Consider the following 18,807-nt stretch of genomic DNA (forward strand, 5'->3'; position numbering starts at 1 on the left):
GGCCGCTCCTGAAGCTCAGAGGACTAGGGCAGCTTAGTGAGTCTTAGAGCTTCGGTGACGCAGGAGCTCATATCTCTTGAAAGTGTGATAAACACATTCAGCAGAGCTGTGGCTTGTTTGGCTGAGATGAAAGGGCTAGGCTTGGGGGATGGGGAGTGCACACTGGATGGTCTGCTTTTTTCTGTGAAGTGTTCTAAATGCAGGAGTCGTCTGCACCATGGAAAAATTTGTTTTCAGGTCTAATGGACTGTGCGAAAGGAGAAGTGGGGTGGGGCCTCAGTGACGGCTGTAATTTGATCCAGAGCTGATAGCAACCTCTTCCACACAATTTGGGTTGGCGCTTAGGCATAAAAGCTTGTGTATCTCGAATGTTGAGACTTAGCTGAAAAGACTCTGGTGCACCGTTCAGTGTTTATTGAAAAAGGATAGATTGCTGGGTGAAAGAAGAGGAGGTAAATATCTGTGTCTCACTCTGCAAGCTCAGTCTGTCCAGAGCTGGACTTGCCAGAAGTTATTTTAGCAGGCTATCAGCAGGAGCATTCTTTCATAGAAAATCCGCCCGCAATGGCTCCTTTCTCTACATTTGACACATCGCTCGACTTTGTTCCTCCTGCAGAATCAGTTTACCTTTTGCCCTAAAAGTAGCGAAAGTTGCAGTACAGTAGAAGTCTAGGAAGATCTGGCGAAGGCTTTAGTTCTTGGACATCTGGTTCTAGATTGCGGTGACTCAGTAGAGTTTGCGGTGAGCTCCATGAAGTAACTCACTGATTAAGATAATAACCGGGTATCTCAGCTCAAGATATGTATTACGATGGGATAGACTACACCTTCTAATACATTTTTAATTGCTTAATGGTGAGCCTCTCCGTTGAGTTAGTGGGAAGCTATCTGTGTCTCTCTGTCACCCAGCGAAGAACAGAGTGAAGGTAGCTGGGCAAATTTTGCTTTATTCTGCCCCAGGTTTGCAGCTTTTTGTGGGCAAGTACACACTGCATGTTTGTCAAGGAGAGGCGTAGGAAGGGAGTCGCGACTTAGAAGCCCCTCTTCAAAACTGTGTTTGTTACCTTAATGTAAACCGAGGTATCAAGGTACAACTCTAAACTAGAAACTGGATTGTCATTTGAAGTTGGTGGTTGGAGAATCTCATGAGAAAAAAATAGTTTATGACCTAATTAGTTGGAGAAGGTGTTAGGTTGTAATTGGTAGATAGTAAAGAGCAAAATAACCATTTAGCTTATGAAACGCATACACACATGTGCGTGCGCACACACAACTAAACTGTGGAAAGGAGGAAAGAGGCATACCCCAATATCAGTTAAAGTATTAGAATAACAAAAGGCATAATAAAAGCTCTCTCTACCACCACCCAAAATTCAATACTATTTTACCATTTGGGGATGAAACATCAATGTTCTAATATTAGAACAGCTAATGAAGATTGAAATTTGTCCTTTTTTCTGTACAGACATCCTCTTTACTTCTGAGAAGGTTCTAGTCCGCCCCCCCCAAAAAAAAAGGGTCCAAGCCAGAATCAAAGTCAATACTGACTTGACAAGAAATTTGAAATCAGTCAAGAAATTCAGAAACTACTAAAACTCTTGAACTGCTAAGGGTTTCCTTGACCAATGGCATTTGAAGATGTATTTATATCAAAGTGGAAAATGTTTATCTGGGTCCCCCGCCCCACCCGCCCCTACACTTTTTTGATGTTTGGATCTCAAGGACACTATCCCTGTTACGTCTGGTTGCATTTCTTTGGTGGACATTCCAACTGGCAAAGTTCAGTGTAAGATCTGCTGATACTAGAAATGTTTCTGTTAATGGACTTGTAGCCCCATCGACTTGGGATATTTAGCTAGTACAGTTCTTCAGACACTGTATTCTGACTTTTGTCACAGGTTCCTAATGTGAGAAGGTAGGCCCAGATCATGGAGGTGCTACAGTGTGATGGCTGTGACTTCCGAGCCCCATCTTACGAAGATCTCAAGGCGCACATCCAGGATGTCCACACAGCATTTCTGCAGCCAACTGATGTTGCTGAAGACAATGCTAATGAGCCACGATCCGGGTCCATGAACGCCAGTAACCAGACAGAGGTGGAGTATTCTTCGATAAAGGACGAATTTGCAATCGCAGAGGATTTATCAGGTAAATCTTTGCTGATTCTGGGCGTATCTGATCTGTTTCATGGCGCTCCTCTAGTTTTAGCCTGTAGCCATGGGTCTTGGCACGTGTGGCTTCTTCAGAGTTCCTTGCTCTCTGCGAGCCGTCTTTGCAATTAGGGCGTCACGTTTCTCTACCTGAGTGTCCTATGTTATTGTCCTTTTAGCTTCCTTTATGTCTCTTAGTTTCCTTTCAATTTGGAGAACAGGATAGTACCTTGTAGAATTCTGGGATGAATGTCACAGTATGGGAAATGCATCTTTTTATAGCCCTAGGGCACGTTAGTGGAGATGAGGTGAGTATCGTCTCTAAAGCTGAACACTGCGTTTTCATCTGTAAGAAGCGCTATGTGTGTGTTCATTAATGCTTCATTAATACTCTTCAGGGCCTCATCTGGAGATGTTATTAGGACTTTCGAATGTGATGTTTATTAATGAAGAACAGTTGAAAAGAAAAATTGATTTGCATGATGAAATTCTTAATTCTCTTTTGTTTGCTTTTCTGTTCTCACTTACCTCGTACTTTCTCTTTAGGTCAAAATGCAACTGCATTGGGGACCGGAAGCTACTATGGCCACAGTCCAGGATATTACGGTCAGCATATTGCCCCTAATCCCAAACCAACAAACAAGTTTTTTCAATGCAAGTTCTGCGTACGCTACTTCAGGTCAAAAAATCTCCTCATCGAACACACAAGGAAGGTCCACGGAGCTCAAGCTGAAGGGAGTTCGGCGGGCCCCCCTGTTCCAGGATCCTTAAATTATAATATCATGATGCATGAGGGATTTGGAAAGGTCTTCTCTTGCCAGTTTTGCACATACAAGTCACCGAGGAGGGCGAGAATAATTAAGCACCAGAAGATGTATCACAAAAACAATTTGAAGGAGACCACTGCTCCCCTCCCTGCCCCTGCTCCAATGCCAGACCCTGTGGTCCCACCCGTGTCCCTGCAGGACCCCTGCAAGGAACTGCCAGCAGAGGTCGTGGAACGCAGCATCTTAGAGTCCATGGTCAAGCCTTTGACCAAGTCTCGAGGCAACTTTTGCTGTGAGTGGTGCAGCTACCAGACACCCCGCCGGGAGCGCTGGTGTGATCACATGATGAAGAAGCATCGCAGCATGGTCAAGATCCTTTCCAGCCTCCGCCAGCAGCAAGAAGGGACTAACCTCCCCGATGTGCAGAACAAAAGCGCCCCCAGCCCCACTTCCAACTCCACCTATCTGTCCATGAATGCTGCAAGCCGGGAGATGCCCAGCGCCAACGTCTCCAACTTCCGGGGCTCCATCAGTAACTCCATCATGAGACCCAATTCTTCGTCCGCTTCCAAGTTTCCACCCGTGTCTTACCCTCAGATGAAGCCGAAGTCCCCTCACAACTCTGGCCTTGTTAACTTGGCGGAGAGATCGCGTTATGGCATGGCTGACATGACCAATTCCTCTGCTGACCTGGAAACCAACAGCATGCTGAATGACTCCAGTTCTGATGAAGAGTTGAACGAGCTAGATAGCGAGAACGGCTTGAATGCCATGGATCACCAGACGTCAGGCATATCTGCAGAACAGCTGATGGGCTCGGACGGCAACAAGTTGCTGGAGACCAAGGGGATTCCGTTTAGAAGGTTCATGAATAGGTTCCAGTGCCCCTTCTGTCCCTTCCTCACTATGCATCGACGTAGCATCTCCCGTCACATAGAAAACATCCATTTGTCCGGAAAGACCGCCGTCTACAAATGTGATGAATGTCCGTTTACTTGCAAGAGCTCGTTGAAGCTTGGGGCTCACAAGCAGTGTCACACGGGTACAACGTCAGATTGGGATGCTGTGAATTCCCAGAGCGAGAGCCTTTCTGCTTCCCTGAACGAAGGTGTCGTGTCTTATGAGAGCTCGAGCGTCAACGGCAGAAAGCCGGGGGTCCTGTTGGATCCCCTGCAGCAGCAACAGCCACCACCCCCGCCGCCACCACCACCCCCACCGCCGTCCCAGCCACATCCACCGCAGCTACAGCCGCCCCACCAGGTGCCAGCCCAGCCGCAGCCCCAGCCCCCGCCGGTGCAGCCGCCCCAGCCGCCCATGCCAGCCCCACCCCTGCACCCTTACAAATGCACCATGTGTAATTACTCCACCACGACTCTGAAAGGGCTACGGGTCCATCAGCAGCACAAGCACTCGTTCTGCGACAACTTGCCAAAATTCGAGGGGCAGCCCTCAAGCCTGCCGTTGGAGAGCGAGACAGACAGCCACCCCTCTTCCAGCAACACTGTGAAGAAAAGTCAGACCTCAATTCTTGGGTTGTCCTCCAAGAACAATTTTGTAGCTAAGGCCTCTAGGAAGCTCGCCAACGACTTTCCCCTCGATCTGTCACCCGTGAAGAAGAGAACGAGGATCGACGAGATTGCAAGCAACCTGCAGAGCAAAATCAACCAGACAAAGCAGCAGGAGGACGCGGTGATCAACGTGGAGGATGACGAGGAGGAAGAGGAAGACAACGAAGTGGAGATAGAGGTCGAGTTGGACAGGGAGGAAGAGCCCACAGAGCCGGTCATGGAGGTGTCCACATCCTTCTCGGCCCAGCAGATCTGGGCGAGAGACGCTGGCGAGCCCCAAAAGGAGCCCAGCTTCAGAAGCGTCGCCCACGACTACAACGCCACCAACGGGGCGGAAATTGAGCTCACCCTTTCCGAAGACGAAGAGGATTACTATGGCTCCTCGGCCAACATGAAAGACCACCAGGTTTCCAGTACTGCTCTGCTGAACACCCAGACTCCCATCTATGGGACAGAGCACAGTAACGAGAACACAGACTTTGGTGACTCTGGACGGCTTTATTATTGCAAACACTGTGACTTTAACAACAAATCGGCCCGGAGCGTCAGCACCCACTACCAACGGATGCACCCTTATATCAAGTTCAGCTTTCGGTACATCTTGGACCCCAACGACCACAGTGCCGTGTACAGGTGCCTGGAATGCTACATTGACTACACCAACTTTGAAGACCTGCAGCAGCATTACGGTGAACACCACCCAGAAGCCATGAATGTACTCAACTTCGACCATTCGGACCTGATCTACCGGTGTCGGTTTTGTTCCTACACGAGCCCGAACGTCCGAAGCCTGATGCCGCATTACCAAAGAATGCATCCCACAGTCAAGATCAACAACGCGATGATATTTTCCAGCTATGTCGTGGAGCAGCAGGAAGGGCTAAATACGGAATCCCAGACACTGAGGGAGATTCTGAATTCAGCCCCCAAGAGCATGGCGACTTCCACTCCCGTGGCTCGCGGTGGCGGTCTGCAGGCTACATTTAATAAAAACACTTCTTCAAAGACCTATACTCCAGAATGTGAAAATCAGAAGGACCCCTCAGTTAACACTGTTGTCGTTTACGATTGTGACGTTTGTTCGTTTGCAAGCCCCAACATGCATTCTGTCTTGGTTCATTATCAGAAGAAACACCCGGAAGAAAAGGCTTCCTACTTTAGGATCCAGAAAACCATGCGAATGGTGTCTGTGGACAGGGGCTCTGCCCTTTCTCAATTATCATTTGAGGTGGGTGCTCCAATGTCTCCCAAAATGTCCAACATGGGTTCCCCACCCCCCCCACAACCCCCGCCACCAGACCTCAGTACTGAGCTTTACTACTGCAAACACTGTTCCTACAGCAATCGGTCAGTTGTGGGAGTGCTTGTCCACTACCAGAAAAGACACCCAGAAATAAAGGTCACTGCCAAATATATCAGACAGGCTCCTCCCACAGCTGCAATGATGAGGGGGTCTGAGGGGCCCCAAGGCTCCCCTCGGCCACCCGCCCCCATACAACAGCTCAACCGCAGCAGCTCTGAGCGAGATGGCCCTCCTGTGGAGAACGAGATGTTCTTTTGCCAGCACTGTGATTACGGGAACCGGACGGTCAAGGGTGTCCTCATTCACTATCAGAAGAAGCACCGAGACTTCAAGGCCAATGCAGATGTGATCCGGCAGCACACGGCCACCATCCGAAGCCTCTGTGACCGGAACCAGAAGAAGCCTGCCAGCTGTGTGCTCATGGCCCCCTCCAGCGCGGAGCGGGACAAAGCGAAACTTCGAGCGCTCAAGTGTAGGCAGTGCTCATATACCTCCCCCTACTTCTATGCACTGAGGAAGCATATCAAGAAAGACCACCCTGCCCTGAAGGCCACAGTCACGTCCATCATGCGGTGGGCGTTCCTTGATGGCTTGATAGAAGCTGGCTACCACTGCGAGTGGTGCATCTATTCGCACACAGAGCCCAACGGTCTGCTCCTGCATTACCAGAGGAGGCATCCAGAGCATTACGTTGACTACACTTACATGGCTACCAAACTCTGGGCTGGGCCAGACCCGTCCCCTCCCTCCCTCGCGCTGCCCACAGAAGCCAAAACGTACCGATGCAGAGACTGTGTCTTTGAGGCCATGTCCATCTGGGACATCACCAATCACTACCAGGCATTCCATCCCTGGGCCATGAATGGTGATGAGTCGGTGCTGCTGGATATCATCAAGGAGAAAGATGCCATCGAGAATCCCCTCCCCCCCTCCGCCGAAGAGCTGGTGGGTCCCGTGAATTGCGAAAACAGCTTGCCCACTCCACTCCCCGAGCAGGACGCAGAGTGCCCAGATGACCCGAGGCTCTCCCCAGAGAAGAGCATCCAGCTGGCCTCGGCCAACCCGGCCATCTCGTCCACCCCGTACCAGTGCACAGTTTGCCAGTCTGAGTACAACAACCTGCATGGCCTGCTCACCCACTACGGAAAGAAGCACCCCGGCATGAAGGTGAAGGCTGCTGACTTTGCCCAGGACATCGACATCAACCCCGGCGCCGTCTACAAATGCAGACACTGCCCCTACATCAACACCCGCATCCACGGCGTCCTGACGCACTACCAGAAGCGCCACCCGGCCATCAAGGTGACCGCCGAGGACTTCGTGCACGATGTGGAGCAGTCCGCGGACATAGCCCAGAACGACGTGGAGGAGACGAGCAGGATCTTCAAGCAAGGCTACGGCGCCTACCGTTGCAAACTGTGTCCCTACACGCACGGCACTCTGGAGAAGCTCAAGATCCACTACGAGAAGTACCACAATCAGCCCGAATTCGACGTCTTTTCCCCGTCGCCCCCGAAGCTGCCGGTCTCCCTGGAGCCCGAGATGACCACGGAAGTGAGCCCCTCCCAGGTATCCGCTGCTGAGGAGGACGTGGGAGAGGATCCCATGTCCACGTCGCACTTCTCCGCCTCGCATCTGGTCTCCCACACTGTGTTCCGGTGTCAGCTCTGCAAGTACTTCTGCTCCACGAGGAAGGGCATCGCCAGGCACTACCGCATCAAGCACAACAACGTCCGCGCCCAGCCAGAGGGCAAGAACAACCTCTTCAAGTGCGCACTATGCGCCTACACCAACCCCATCCGCAAGGGGCTGGCGGCCCACTACCAGAAGCGCCACGACATCGACGCCTACTACACCCACTGCCTGGCCGCCTCCCGGACCATCAGCGACAAGCCCAACAAGGTGATCATCCCTTCCCCGCCCAAGGATGACTCCCCGCAGCTCAGCGAGGAGCTGCGGCGGGCCGTGGAGAAGAAAAAGTGCTCGCTGTGCTCCTTCCAGTCCTTCAGCAAGAAGGGCATCGTGTCCCACTACATGAAGCGCCACCCGGGGGTGTTCCCGAAGAAGCAGCACGCCAGCAAGCTGGGCGGCTATTTCACGGCCGTCTACGCGGATGAGCACGAGAAGCCGGTGCTGATGGAAGAGGAGGAGAGAGGCAGCTTCGAGAAGGCCGAGGTGGAGGGAAGCGAAGCTGCGGAGACCGAGTGGCTCCCGTTCCGCTGCGTCAGGTGCTTCAAGCTGTCCTTCAGCACGGCCGAGCTGCTGTGCATGCACTACACCGACCACCACAGCCGGGACCTCAAGAGGGACTTCGTCATCCTGGGCGGCGGCCCCCGCCTGCAGAGCCCCGCCTACCAGTGTAAGCACTGTGATAGCAAACTGCAAAGCACAGCGGAGCTGACCTCACACTTGAACGTTCACAATGAGGAATTCCAGAAGCGTGCCAAACGTCAGGAGAGGAGGAAACAGCTTTTGAGCAAGCAGAAATATGCAGATGGTGCTTTTGCAGATTTCAAACAAGAGAGGGTAAGGCTATGTTTTGATTTCCCTTCCCCCAGGAGGCCTCTCATCACTGGTGCCCACACGCACTTCTTCGTTGCCAGCCAAACTGCTACAGGCTTCCTAGTGACTTAGCTTTGCCAGAGAGCTCCATAAGTCAATTAAACGTTTCGAGCTTGAGTAGCCCCCCATCCTAGGCTCGCCCTTCTCCACGGCCCCGCTCCCTCCCTCCCACTCTCCCAAGGCTCCCCCGGGGAGGGCCGGGGTGGTTTCTCTGTATCTCCTTCTGCCAAGTAGCCTTACGTGAGGCCCCGTTACACGACGCCGCTCGCTCTCTTTCTAAGGCAGCTGTGGGCCGTCTCTTGGTGTCAGCCGTGGTGCTGGTCCGCAGTGTCTGCTACAGGAACCTACCATCTCCAGGAGTAGATTTGTCTGATTGGTTGGTTTTCGGTTTTTGGGTTTTTTTGTTCGGTTATTTTTCCTGGTCAAGACGTTCACTAATGGCGTAGCTATGCAACGTTTCACCTGCGTGGTTGACACTGCTTTGAAAACCACCCGACGCGGTGGCCGTGACCATGACGCTTCTCCACAGAACTCTGCTCTCCTCACAAGTCGTAACATGTGTGGGTTCCGGAGACTTTTGCGTGGCAGGCAGCGCGCCACGGCTCTGACGACCTCGTTCTGTAAACACACGGCCGTATCTCTCCCTTGGTTTCTAACCTGCTAATCCACTTTGAAATAAAGTCCGCTAGTAAGCGACAAGCGTAAACGCCGGCGTGCGAGGGAGGGCTCGGAGTACTGATGGCTACCACTGTATTTTACCAGCCTTTTGGTCACTTAGAAGAGGTGCCAAAGATCAAGGAGAGGAAGGTGGTGGGCTACAAGTGTAAATTCTGTGTGGAAGTGCACCCGACGCTCCGAGCCATCTGCAACCACCTGCGGAAGCACGTCCAGTATGGCAGCGTCCCCGCCGTGTCCGCCGCCGTGAAGGTGAGAGTCGGGGAGGGGGGAGGTGTGGATGAGCGGTCAGGTGTGTGAGCCGCTCGAGTCACTGATTAACCCCCCTCCACCGCCCACCACCACCCCCTCCCCCCCCACCGTTGCGCAAAGCAGCTCAGGAAAGGGCGTCCCAGGATGTGGGCATTCCTGAGCTACGCTTGGATCGGTCTGGCTTGTTTTGATTTTTTTGCAGGTTGGACCCTCTTCATCTTTCGTGTCTCGACCCGGTCGCGTTTCGATCTGGTTCCCTTCCACGCGGATAGTTTGGTGGAAACGGAAGATCCGGGCCTCTCCGGACAGGAGGCTTTGGGTCGCCCTTCTGTTCTGCATGTAGTGCCGTTAGGTGTTACGCTCTTCCAAGTTGCCCGAGCTCTTGAGAGGAATCAAGTGGGTCCTGTTCCCATCATCTTCTGCTCCTCCCACTGCCTGACTTCTTGCTGTTCTCATCCTGCTGATGGTGCAGAGAGCCCAGAAGAATCTTTCACTTCTTGTCCTGGGTCCTCTGAGGAGCGTGAGATACATGAAATCTAAAACTATGGGCCTTTGAGTCACAGTAGGCCCCAAGAACCCCTTGCCGTAATTTGGCTCCTTTATCCCCTTTTTACCCATATGTCGCTGACTGGTGTCTTCTCTCCCTGCCCCAGCTTCCATTAGGCTGCCTGTTTTGGACGTCATAATCCTGAGAGCAGCCACAGTTTCAGGGACCTGCCTTCCAGGATATGGCTAAGCACTGATTTTTGAGCAGAGAAGTTAGTTAGTTCGGGGGCTTGGCTATTTCTCTCTAGATACGTGAATATGTTTTCGTTATTGGCCTTTCTCGATCTGGTGACCTGTTTTTGCCCATGTAACATGGACATAAAGTCTCTGCTTTCCTTCGCTGAAGACAGAAGCCCCTCTGGCTCCCAGCACAACAGTGGCCCCTGGGGGCAGCGGCAGTCAGCCTCTTCCGTGCCACCACAGTGTGTCCCAGGCTTGTTTCCTGGAGTCACTCGAGGGAGACAGAGCAGTTCTTCGTGTGTAATCAGTAACCCAAGAGTCACCTCCAAACACGGGTATCTTAAACTCGGGCTCCTCAAGTTTTTCAGTCGATCATACAGCAGCCTCCCATTCAGTGGGTTAAGTCACTGTACGCAGGGTGGGGAGGAGCATGGGTGGCAAAGGGCAGGGTCCTTCTCTTTCCTTCATTTCCCGAGGATGGCCCACGCTGGCTCCTAGATGCCCAAACCTCTCTGCTGTGTTTTCCTCTTCCTTCCTTTCTTTTCTCTGAGCCATAACCCTAACCCTGCTTTGTGTGAGTTCAGGTGGGATGGCAGTTTGAATTTTCTTTCTAAGATGGGAGCAAAGTGAGTGAATGGTCTTCACAGTGGGAGAGCCTCTCTCTCGTGTTTCCCAGGCAGTGGCAGCCTGTGCTGGGACATGTTGCCTTCACATCACCACCACTGCATGGCAGGCGGGTTTGCCCTCCCTCTAGGGGGAGCTAGAGACTCAGGGGAGGAAGCTTGAACTGGAGATGCTGATGAGTTTAGGAGAATGAAGGGAGAGGAGGAGTGCTGAAGACGATGATGATGGATATTTATTTTGTTGGTGGGGCATGTGTGTGTGTGTGGTTCTCTTAGCAGGAGGCCGAAGACCCTTCCCACTTGTTCCTGGATGGATTGGAAGTCGCCAAAGATGCCAGTGGCACCCTGGTGGACCGGGTGGATGGTGAACACTGCTTGCTTGATGGAATGTTGGAGGATGAAACCCGGCCGGGGGGATACCATTGTAGTCAATGTGACAGAGTCCTGATGTCCATGCAGGGGCTGCGTTCTCATGAGAGGAGCCATCTGGCCCTGGCCATGTTTACCCGCGAGGACAAGTACAGCTGCCAGTATTGCTCCTTTGTTTCTGCTTTCAGGCACAAGTAAGTGCTGTTGCATGCCCGCAGGTGGGGAGGAGGGAGGTGTCCTAGCCGGGAGGCAGCTGAGCTGGAGCAGGGGTTGGGGGTTAGTGAGGTGGGGGGTGGGTGGAGGCGTCCAAGAGCACCACTGAGGGCTTTCGCCTGCTGCTTAGGTTACCTTGAGCCTCAGTCACCCCATCTGTCAAATGGGGCTAAGAGCCCCAGATTACTTAACATTAGACATGGCAAATACAGGTCTTTTTCACAAGTGGCTATTTTGGAGGCCTTGCTCTGATTTACAAAAGACTAGAAAGTAGAGGAATTTATTGGTGTTATCCATCAAACATTCATCCAGAACCTCATCGTCATTTGAGGAAGTAAAGTTCCATTTAGGAAATTGAGGGTCTATGGAGGTAAAATTAGGACTATTCATTCCCTGTTGTGACCAAAGAACCATTGCTTGAGATGTTTCTTAAAAAGACCTTGAAAAGTAAGGAGGTTCCTGATGCCAAGAGGTGCTTTTGAAGTAAAGGGAGGTTGAGTCGAAAGAGCTGCCCGAGGCCCATCACAGCTTTGGAGTCATGGTTTTGGAGTATTGTGACTGGCATTTGGGGGTGATGGGAAGGGGGATGGTTCCGAGAAGAAATCACCTTTTATTGCCTTTCTCTGAACTGTCTGAGAGGGATACACGATGAGCAATGTGTGCCACCATCTTGGATGGAGGTGACCGATTAGAAGACTGACATGCTGTTTATCTTTAGGATGATTGAAAGTAAATGTTGGGTTGGTTGCTTCTTAAAAAGATAAAGTGCTGGATAGTTGTTGAAAGCCGGAAGGAGGCAATGCTTGTCCAGAGGGTAGGATGGATTACAGATCCTGAATTCTACGGAGACTAATGTCTCATCTTTGTTGTCAGATCTGTGCGCCGACGTAAAGCTTGTGTAGTTCTCATCAGTTTAAGAAGTATGTATTCCCCAGCATCTGTCCTGCTTTCTGACACCCAGTAGAGGCTCGGCAAATCCCTGTGAATAAATGGATACCCCCGTGCTAGGCAGTGTGCTGGGGACTTGGGGGATATGAGGGGCGTATAAAGATGAAGAGGCCATGGTCAGGGAGCTAAGGGAATTTAGGGGCTAGGGGAGTTATAAATAAAGCAAGCACACAAACGAGGCAAAACAAGGCACATATCTTTCAAAAATGTACAGTAAAATGCTATGAAATTTCAGAGAAGGGTAATGTGACACCCACTGTGGAAGAATTGAGAAGGTTTTATGGAGTAGGGAGCATTTGAGTCAGGTCTTAAAGTCGGAAGACGGGGCTCCTGGGTGGCTCAGTGAGTTAAGCCTCTGCCTTCCACTCAGGTCATGATCTCAGGGTCCTGGGGTGGAGCCCTGCATCAGGCTCCCTGCTCAGCAGGGACCTGCTTCCCCCTCTCTCTCTGCCTGCTTCTCTGCCTACTTGTGATCTCTTGTCAGTCAAATAAATAAATAAATAAAATCTTAAAAAAAAAAAAAAAGTCAAAGACAGGACTTGTATAGTTTGGAATGGGCGTACAGCATGGTGGAAGGGATGAGAGCATAAGCCCGTGGAATGGAGCATGAGGCTGGTGGGCGCCCGGCTGGTGGTCTAGTCTGACTAATCTTTAAGGTATATGTAAAAGAATAGGGGAAGATAGAGTATGAAGACTTGAGTAGAGACCATATTTAGAGTCTTTGAATGCAGAATTAAGACGTTTTAATTTACATTACCAGCAAAAGGAAGACTCTGGAATGAGTAGAGTCATCATAATTGCTGACATTTATTAAGACCTACTATGTGTCAGGCAGTGTGCTAAGCGCCTTCAAGTATTATCTCTTATCATTCTTAAGTCAGCCCTGTGAGGTACGTCCCACTATGTCTCCATTTTGTGGATTAGAAAGGTGAGGAGGTTTATTTATGTAACTTGCCCAGGCCATTTGGTTTATAAGCAATAGCTGGGATTTGAACCCAGGCAGTCTCACTCCATAGCTCATGCTCTTGAGTTGACAAAAAAAAAAAAAAAGATGGGAGGAACCAACTAGGAGGCAGTAATAGTAGGTAATCCAAGAAGTTAAAATGGAACTTTGGGAATGGTTGAAAGAAGTAGGATCTTAATGATTTGGAAAAATTGACTATAATATAGGGGATGAGGGATGAGAGACAAAGTAGAGGACAGATGACACCCAGGTGTTCCGTCTGGTTGACTGAGAATGGTGGAAGGAAAGGAAGGAAAGAAGGAAGAAAGCAAGGAAAGGAGGAAGATTGGCTGTTTGGAGGTGGCAGGGGGGTACTGATGGTTTTGTTTAAGGGCTCGTTGAATTTAAGAAAGCTGAAGGACACCCAGAGGGAGATGTCAGGAGGTGATTGAAAGTGCAGCTTTGGAGCTCAAAACATTGTGTATTTAAATGGTAAGCAACACCATTCCCAATTGAGTCATTTAGAATGGAATCTGGTTCTCTGGGGTACCGATTCAAATTAGAACACCTTCCCACACCTTGTTTGGGAGATTTATTATTTTTTAGACTACTAATTATTAGGAAATACTAGGAGTTCACCATAATTAAATAACTTCTTTATAAGTTGCTCTGGAAGACTGAGGTACAGCAAACATGGTAGTGTTTATCAGAAGGGATAAGTGGCCTTTGGATCACAAGACTTCTTTGAAACCTACCTTCCAGTTGCCTCTATATTTACAAAGATGTTGGAGACGTGACAGCCCATTTCAAGTAGTTCAACTACCTTGGAATTTCCCTTCCCCTCCTGAGTGTTCACCATGAATACAGAGTTGAGATTTTAAAAGAAAGCCCTTTCTAAATGCAAAATTTCTCTAATTTTTTTTTTTTTTTTTTTTTTTTGAATAAGTTAAGGGACTATTTGATAGGCACTCCTCACCACCTTGGCAGAAAACTTGCATTCCCTGGTATTTCATCTTTTCTCTTTGGATGCCCTCTTCCGATTATACATGCTTCCAGGCAAGGGAAAATGTTCCCACTGCCATGTATCTCAATCCAAAAAGGCTCTTGCTATCTTCTTGCCTTGAGCCCCTCCCTTTCAAGTAGGCATGACCACTCTTGTCATTTTTGTCATTGTTGTTTTTGGTTTGGGTAAGCACCATTGTTGAGCAAAATGACTTTGAGCAGCTTAGAAGTGGGATTGCTGGAAAAGGGCAGGGAGAAAAATGTATGTAATTGTTAATCCTGTCCTGTTTCTCTATTTTTCTTCTCATCAAGCTTGGATCGCCATATGCAAACCCACCACGGACACCATAAACCATTCCGGTGCAAACTCTGCTCCTTCAAGTCCTCCTATAACAGCCGGCTGAAAACACATATACTCAAGGCTCACGCTGGTGAGTTGGCCCTCCTGATGCAGGAGTCCTCTGGATTTGAAATCCTATGGTCTTCCCTGAGCGAAAGTCAAAGTCTCTTATCCCGCACATGAGAAGAAGTTATTCTTGACTTGGTTGCTTATTTATTTCTATTTTAATCTAATGAAAAAACATAAAGAAAAATTATAGAATAACCTGAAGCCAAAATAAGCCAAGGGTGACCAAGCCCATGTCACCTAAGTCATAGTTGGGATGTGCTACTAACAGGCTTTGTTTCTGTTGTTGTTGTTTAAAGATTTTATTTATGTATTTGCCAGAAAGAGACACAGCGAGAGAGGGAACACAAGCAAGGAGAGTGGGAGAGGCAGAAGCAGGCTTTCTGCTAAGCAGGGAGCCCGATGCGGGACTTGATCCCAGGACCCTGGGATCATGACCTGAGCTGAAGGAAGATGCTTAACAACTGAGCCACTCAGGCACCCCTGTTTTTTGTTTGTTTGGTTGGTTTCTTGTAGGAATTTCTAAATTACCTAGCCTTTTTTTTTTTTTTTAAGATTTTATTTATTTATTTGAGAGAGAGAGACAGAGAGAGCATGAGCAGGCGGAGGGGCAAAGGGAGAGGGAGAAACAGACTCCCCTGCTGATCAGGGAGCCCGATGCAGGGCTTGAACCCAGGACCCTGGGATCATGACCCAAGCAGAAGGTTTAACTGACTGAGCCACGCAGGTGCTCCTACCTGGCCTTTCTAATGGAAATGCATGAACTGTTAGCATCTACTGAAGATAATTCCCAACTAAAATGAAAGTGTAATCTTGAGGAAGTTCAAAAGGACAGAGTCCCTAAGACATGCAAGATTTCTCATGAGATACCCTTAAATACTTTTCCTTACAAGAGATAAGAAATGACTTGGGTCCTGAGTGTCCAGAAGCTGTGCTGGTCTCTGTTACTCTTTTGTTCCATCTCCTCATGCTTCTGTTATGAACAGTCCCTCACCCGCCAGGCTTGCACTAAGCATGTTATATCCATCCCACTCATTAATCCTCATGGCAGTCCTAAAGGGTAGGTGGTGGTGTCCCCCTCAGTGTCAGAGGAGGATATAAAAATTAAGTGACCTGTTCAAGGCCATATAACCCACTCACTAAGAATTTGACTTCAGAAGAACAGCCTGCATCTTTATCACTGACAAGAAGCCGATAGCCTCTCTTTTTTGCATCTGATGGAGGATGCCTGCTGGTGGCACAGGAGAGCTCAGGCAGGAGAGGAAAGAGGTGTGGTGCAGGGAAGGTGCTGGAGAGGGATCTGGGGGCCTCTCCGTGGTGTTCTTAGCCACACCCGGAAGCCTGACTGCACATACACCCTTAGTTAGAGTTCCTCTCCCGAGGTTTTAACCAGCTTTCCTGGTGTTGGGTCCTGTCGAACTGGCCTCATGGAATAAAACTCCTGAAGCCATCCAGCTCTTCCCAGCCCCACTGGGCACGGATGGGATGGAGAGACTGGTTCTAGACTTCTGTTCGTATTTTTATACTTTCAGGAAAAGTCTACTGAAGCTATGGAGTAAGAGGCTTCAGGGTTCAGACCGCTCTTGTGTGACATGTGTGCATATTGTAAATTCTTCAGCTGGGACAGCATCCTGGGGAGTCTTTCTCACAGATCTCCACCTTGGCCAAAGCGCTGTTAGCAAGAGGAGTTGGGTAAATGACTTGGCCTTGTGTGAAGGACTTTAAGAAAGTACCAGAGGCTGCCTGGAGACTCCAGGGCAGTGAGGTGACCACGCACACAGTCCTTCTGTGCTCACTGGTTGGTGAGAAGGAAGCATCTAGAGAGGTGGAATGCTAGAATTTGTTTCTCTGCACACCTGGGAACCTTGCTGTCTGTGGCATGGCATGCAGCCACTTGAGAGCAGCTTGGCTTGCAAAAAGCCAGTACGTTTTCCAAAACACTTATGTCATCTTGTCCATGCTAGGTGGATTGTTTCATTTTAAAGGGTAAAAGTCACATAGACAAATCAAATAATATCTGGATTTGAATTCTCTCTCATGTTGTGCTACTTGCCACTACCTAACCACTTCATGCAGCCAGACTTGCATTAAAAAACTTAAAAATGGAATAAGAAGGGCCGTGGTATTCTATACAATGATTAATATATATTGACATGTGTATTTCTATGTTACATGGTAAATGATATTCTATATATCCGTATTTATTATAGTAATAGTTACCACTGTTGACAACCGGGCATTATCCGGACTCCCAGATAATAGCTGGGGACTGACTGAGGTTCTGGTCGGGGTCGTCTGACTTTGAACTTCTCTTCCATCTTGGGCTGTAGTGTGTTGCGTCACTCAAGGTTCTCTTCAAGGCTTTCTTGGAAGTACGTGCTCTGGGAGTCATCAGTGGCAGCGCGGAGGCTGAGTGCAGAATCTGGGTTGCTGCGCTCACCTCGCATGTGAAGACGTTGAGTCATTTTCAAGGTTGGGCGGGGAACAACCCATCTCAGCTGGGTCAGAGCAAGCACAGAGGTTTACCTTCTCATTCCTGCTCCGCGGCTCTGTCCACAGGTCCCCCTCACTAGCACGCGAAACTTTCCTTGCTAAAGGGCCTTTCTGCTCCTTTTTTCCCCTCTATTTCCTTCTCTTTCCTTACCTCTGGTTTTAAAATTTCGCCTTAAAAAGAAATGTAAAAAAAAAAAAAACCAAAAAAAAAAAACCAACCTGCTCGTTAGAGGAAATTTGGAAATGAAAGAAGAAATAAGAGTCAGTCACCCCATAATCTTATTCTCTAAAGACCACTGTTGTTCACGTTTGATAACACTTCCTTTCAACCATGGCCTCTATAATTATTTTTAACAGTTGTGATTATAAGTGAGTCAAAAATATATCGTGCCTTTCTGTTTGTTTTTCTGAAGATCACTATTTTATTTTTTGTTATTTTTTATATTATTTAAGAATTTATTTTAATGAATTACCATTTATCAGGAAGCTGGTCCATATTTACTTAATCATTTCCTTATGGCTGGAAACCCTGTATGTTAAAGGATATTTTCTTAGTATCAGGTTGGAGTGGTGCAGATACTGAGCTGCAAGCATGAGGATTCACATCCTTTTGTTAGAAAAAGCAAAATTGCTTTCTGAGTCGATCAAACCAGTGTTTGTCCCACAACATAAGCATGTCCATTTCACAGCTTGGCTTTTTAAAATGCACTTAATTTAAAAGCTGACTTTGGGCAAAGGTGAACCATAGTCTCATTTGGTCACTGTGTTTCCATGGTATAAAATAATTAAAATAAAAATGCCTACTTTTACTGAAATGTCCTGTTTATCAAAGAATATTGGAGATTCACACGTGCTTATACATATACAACTCTCTCTTGATTTAAAAAAAAAAAATGACTTACTTTTACCCATTTCTCTGCACTATTGATTAGATAGGGGCATGGAGTTTTATGCTGAGGTTTGTGAACTGGTCCAGAAAAAACAAACTAGGATGTGTGGAATCAAGGAGGTGTATAGTCAGCAAAGACGCAGAGAATGAAAATAGCACAATGGAGTTTGCACTTAGTTACCCTGTGCTTGGAAAGCCACTGATAGGCCCTTGAAATAAGAATTAAGCATATTATATTCTGCAGATGATAAAAAGCATCCTTGAATGAAAGCCGACGTGGTCATTTCTAGTGGAGAGAGAGAGAGAGAATGAGAGACTGGAACCCTTTCTGAAGGAGGGATCGTAGACATTCAGTTTCACTCCCTGTTGGGGAATCCATGCATGGGTTTGTCCCTGTAAGTAGAGCATGAAATGAAAAGGGACCAGGTCACCTGATTATGGAGCTCATGGAAGAGTTTCAGTCCCAGAGGAGCATTGTGGTTGTGGGAAGGGGTGGGTAGCTGGTCTGTGAGGCTTCTTAGACCATGAAACTTCAGAAGTCGCATCTCTTGCGTGAATTAACTGTACTTCATCTCTTGTGTGAATTAACTGTGCCATTTTGTTTTCCACCCCACCTTATACCCTTCCCTCCTTTCCCGTTCTGCCCCTTACCGCCATCTTCTTCCAGGTGAACATGCCTACAAGTGTTCTTGGTGCTCATTTTCCACCATGACAATCAGCCAGTTGAAGGAACACTCCCTCAAGGTCCACGGAAAAGCCCTAACCCTCCCCAGGCCACGAATTGTCAGTCTGCTCTCCTCCCACGCTCACCACTCCTCCCAGAAAGCTACCCCAGCCGAAGAAGTAGAAGACTCTAATGGTAATGAGGGGCTTGCGAATGCTAGCTCACCACCCAGGGTGGAGCGGGGCTGGGATTAA

The 18,807-nt window shown here is 48.8% G+C and overlaps 1 protein-coding gene across 1 annotated transcript in view; it reads left to right on the forward strand.

Moving 5' to 3' along the window:
- LOC111146227 (zinc finger protein 462-like) overlaps nt 1-18,807 on the forward strand; it is a 69,616-nt gene extending 50,809 nt beyond the window's left edge. Inside the window, exons 2-7 of the mRNA XM_022501682.1 lie at nt 1,899-2,148; nt 2,697-8,314; nt 9,113-9,277; nt 11,086-11,189; nt 14,414-14,532; nt 18,557-18,807. Of these exons, the coding sequence (XP_022357390.1) occupies nt 1,929-2,148; nt 2,697-8,314; nt 9,113-9,277; nt 11,086-11,189; nt 14,414-14,532; nt 18,557-18,807 (6,477 nt within the window). The 5' untranslated portion in view covers nt 1,899-1,928. The remainder of the gene's footprint in view (nt 1-1,898; nt 2,149-2,696; nt 8,315-9,112; nt 9,278-11,085; nt 11,190-14,413; nt 14,533-18,556) is intronic.

The sequence above is a fragment of the Enhydra lutris genome, unplaced genomic scaffold (assembly GCF_002288905.1).
Source record: "Enhydra lutris kenyoni isolate GAN:26980312 unplaced genomic scaffold, ASM228890v2 scaffoldscaffold13, whole genome shotgun sequence".
Taxonomy (NCBI): domain Eukaryota; kingdom Metazoa; phylum Chordata; class Mammalia; order Carnivora; family Mustelidae; genus Enhydra; species Enhydra lutris.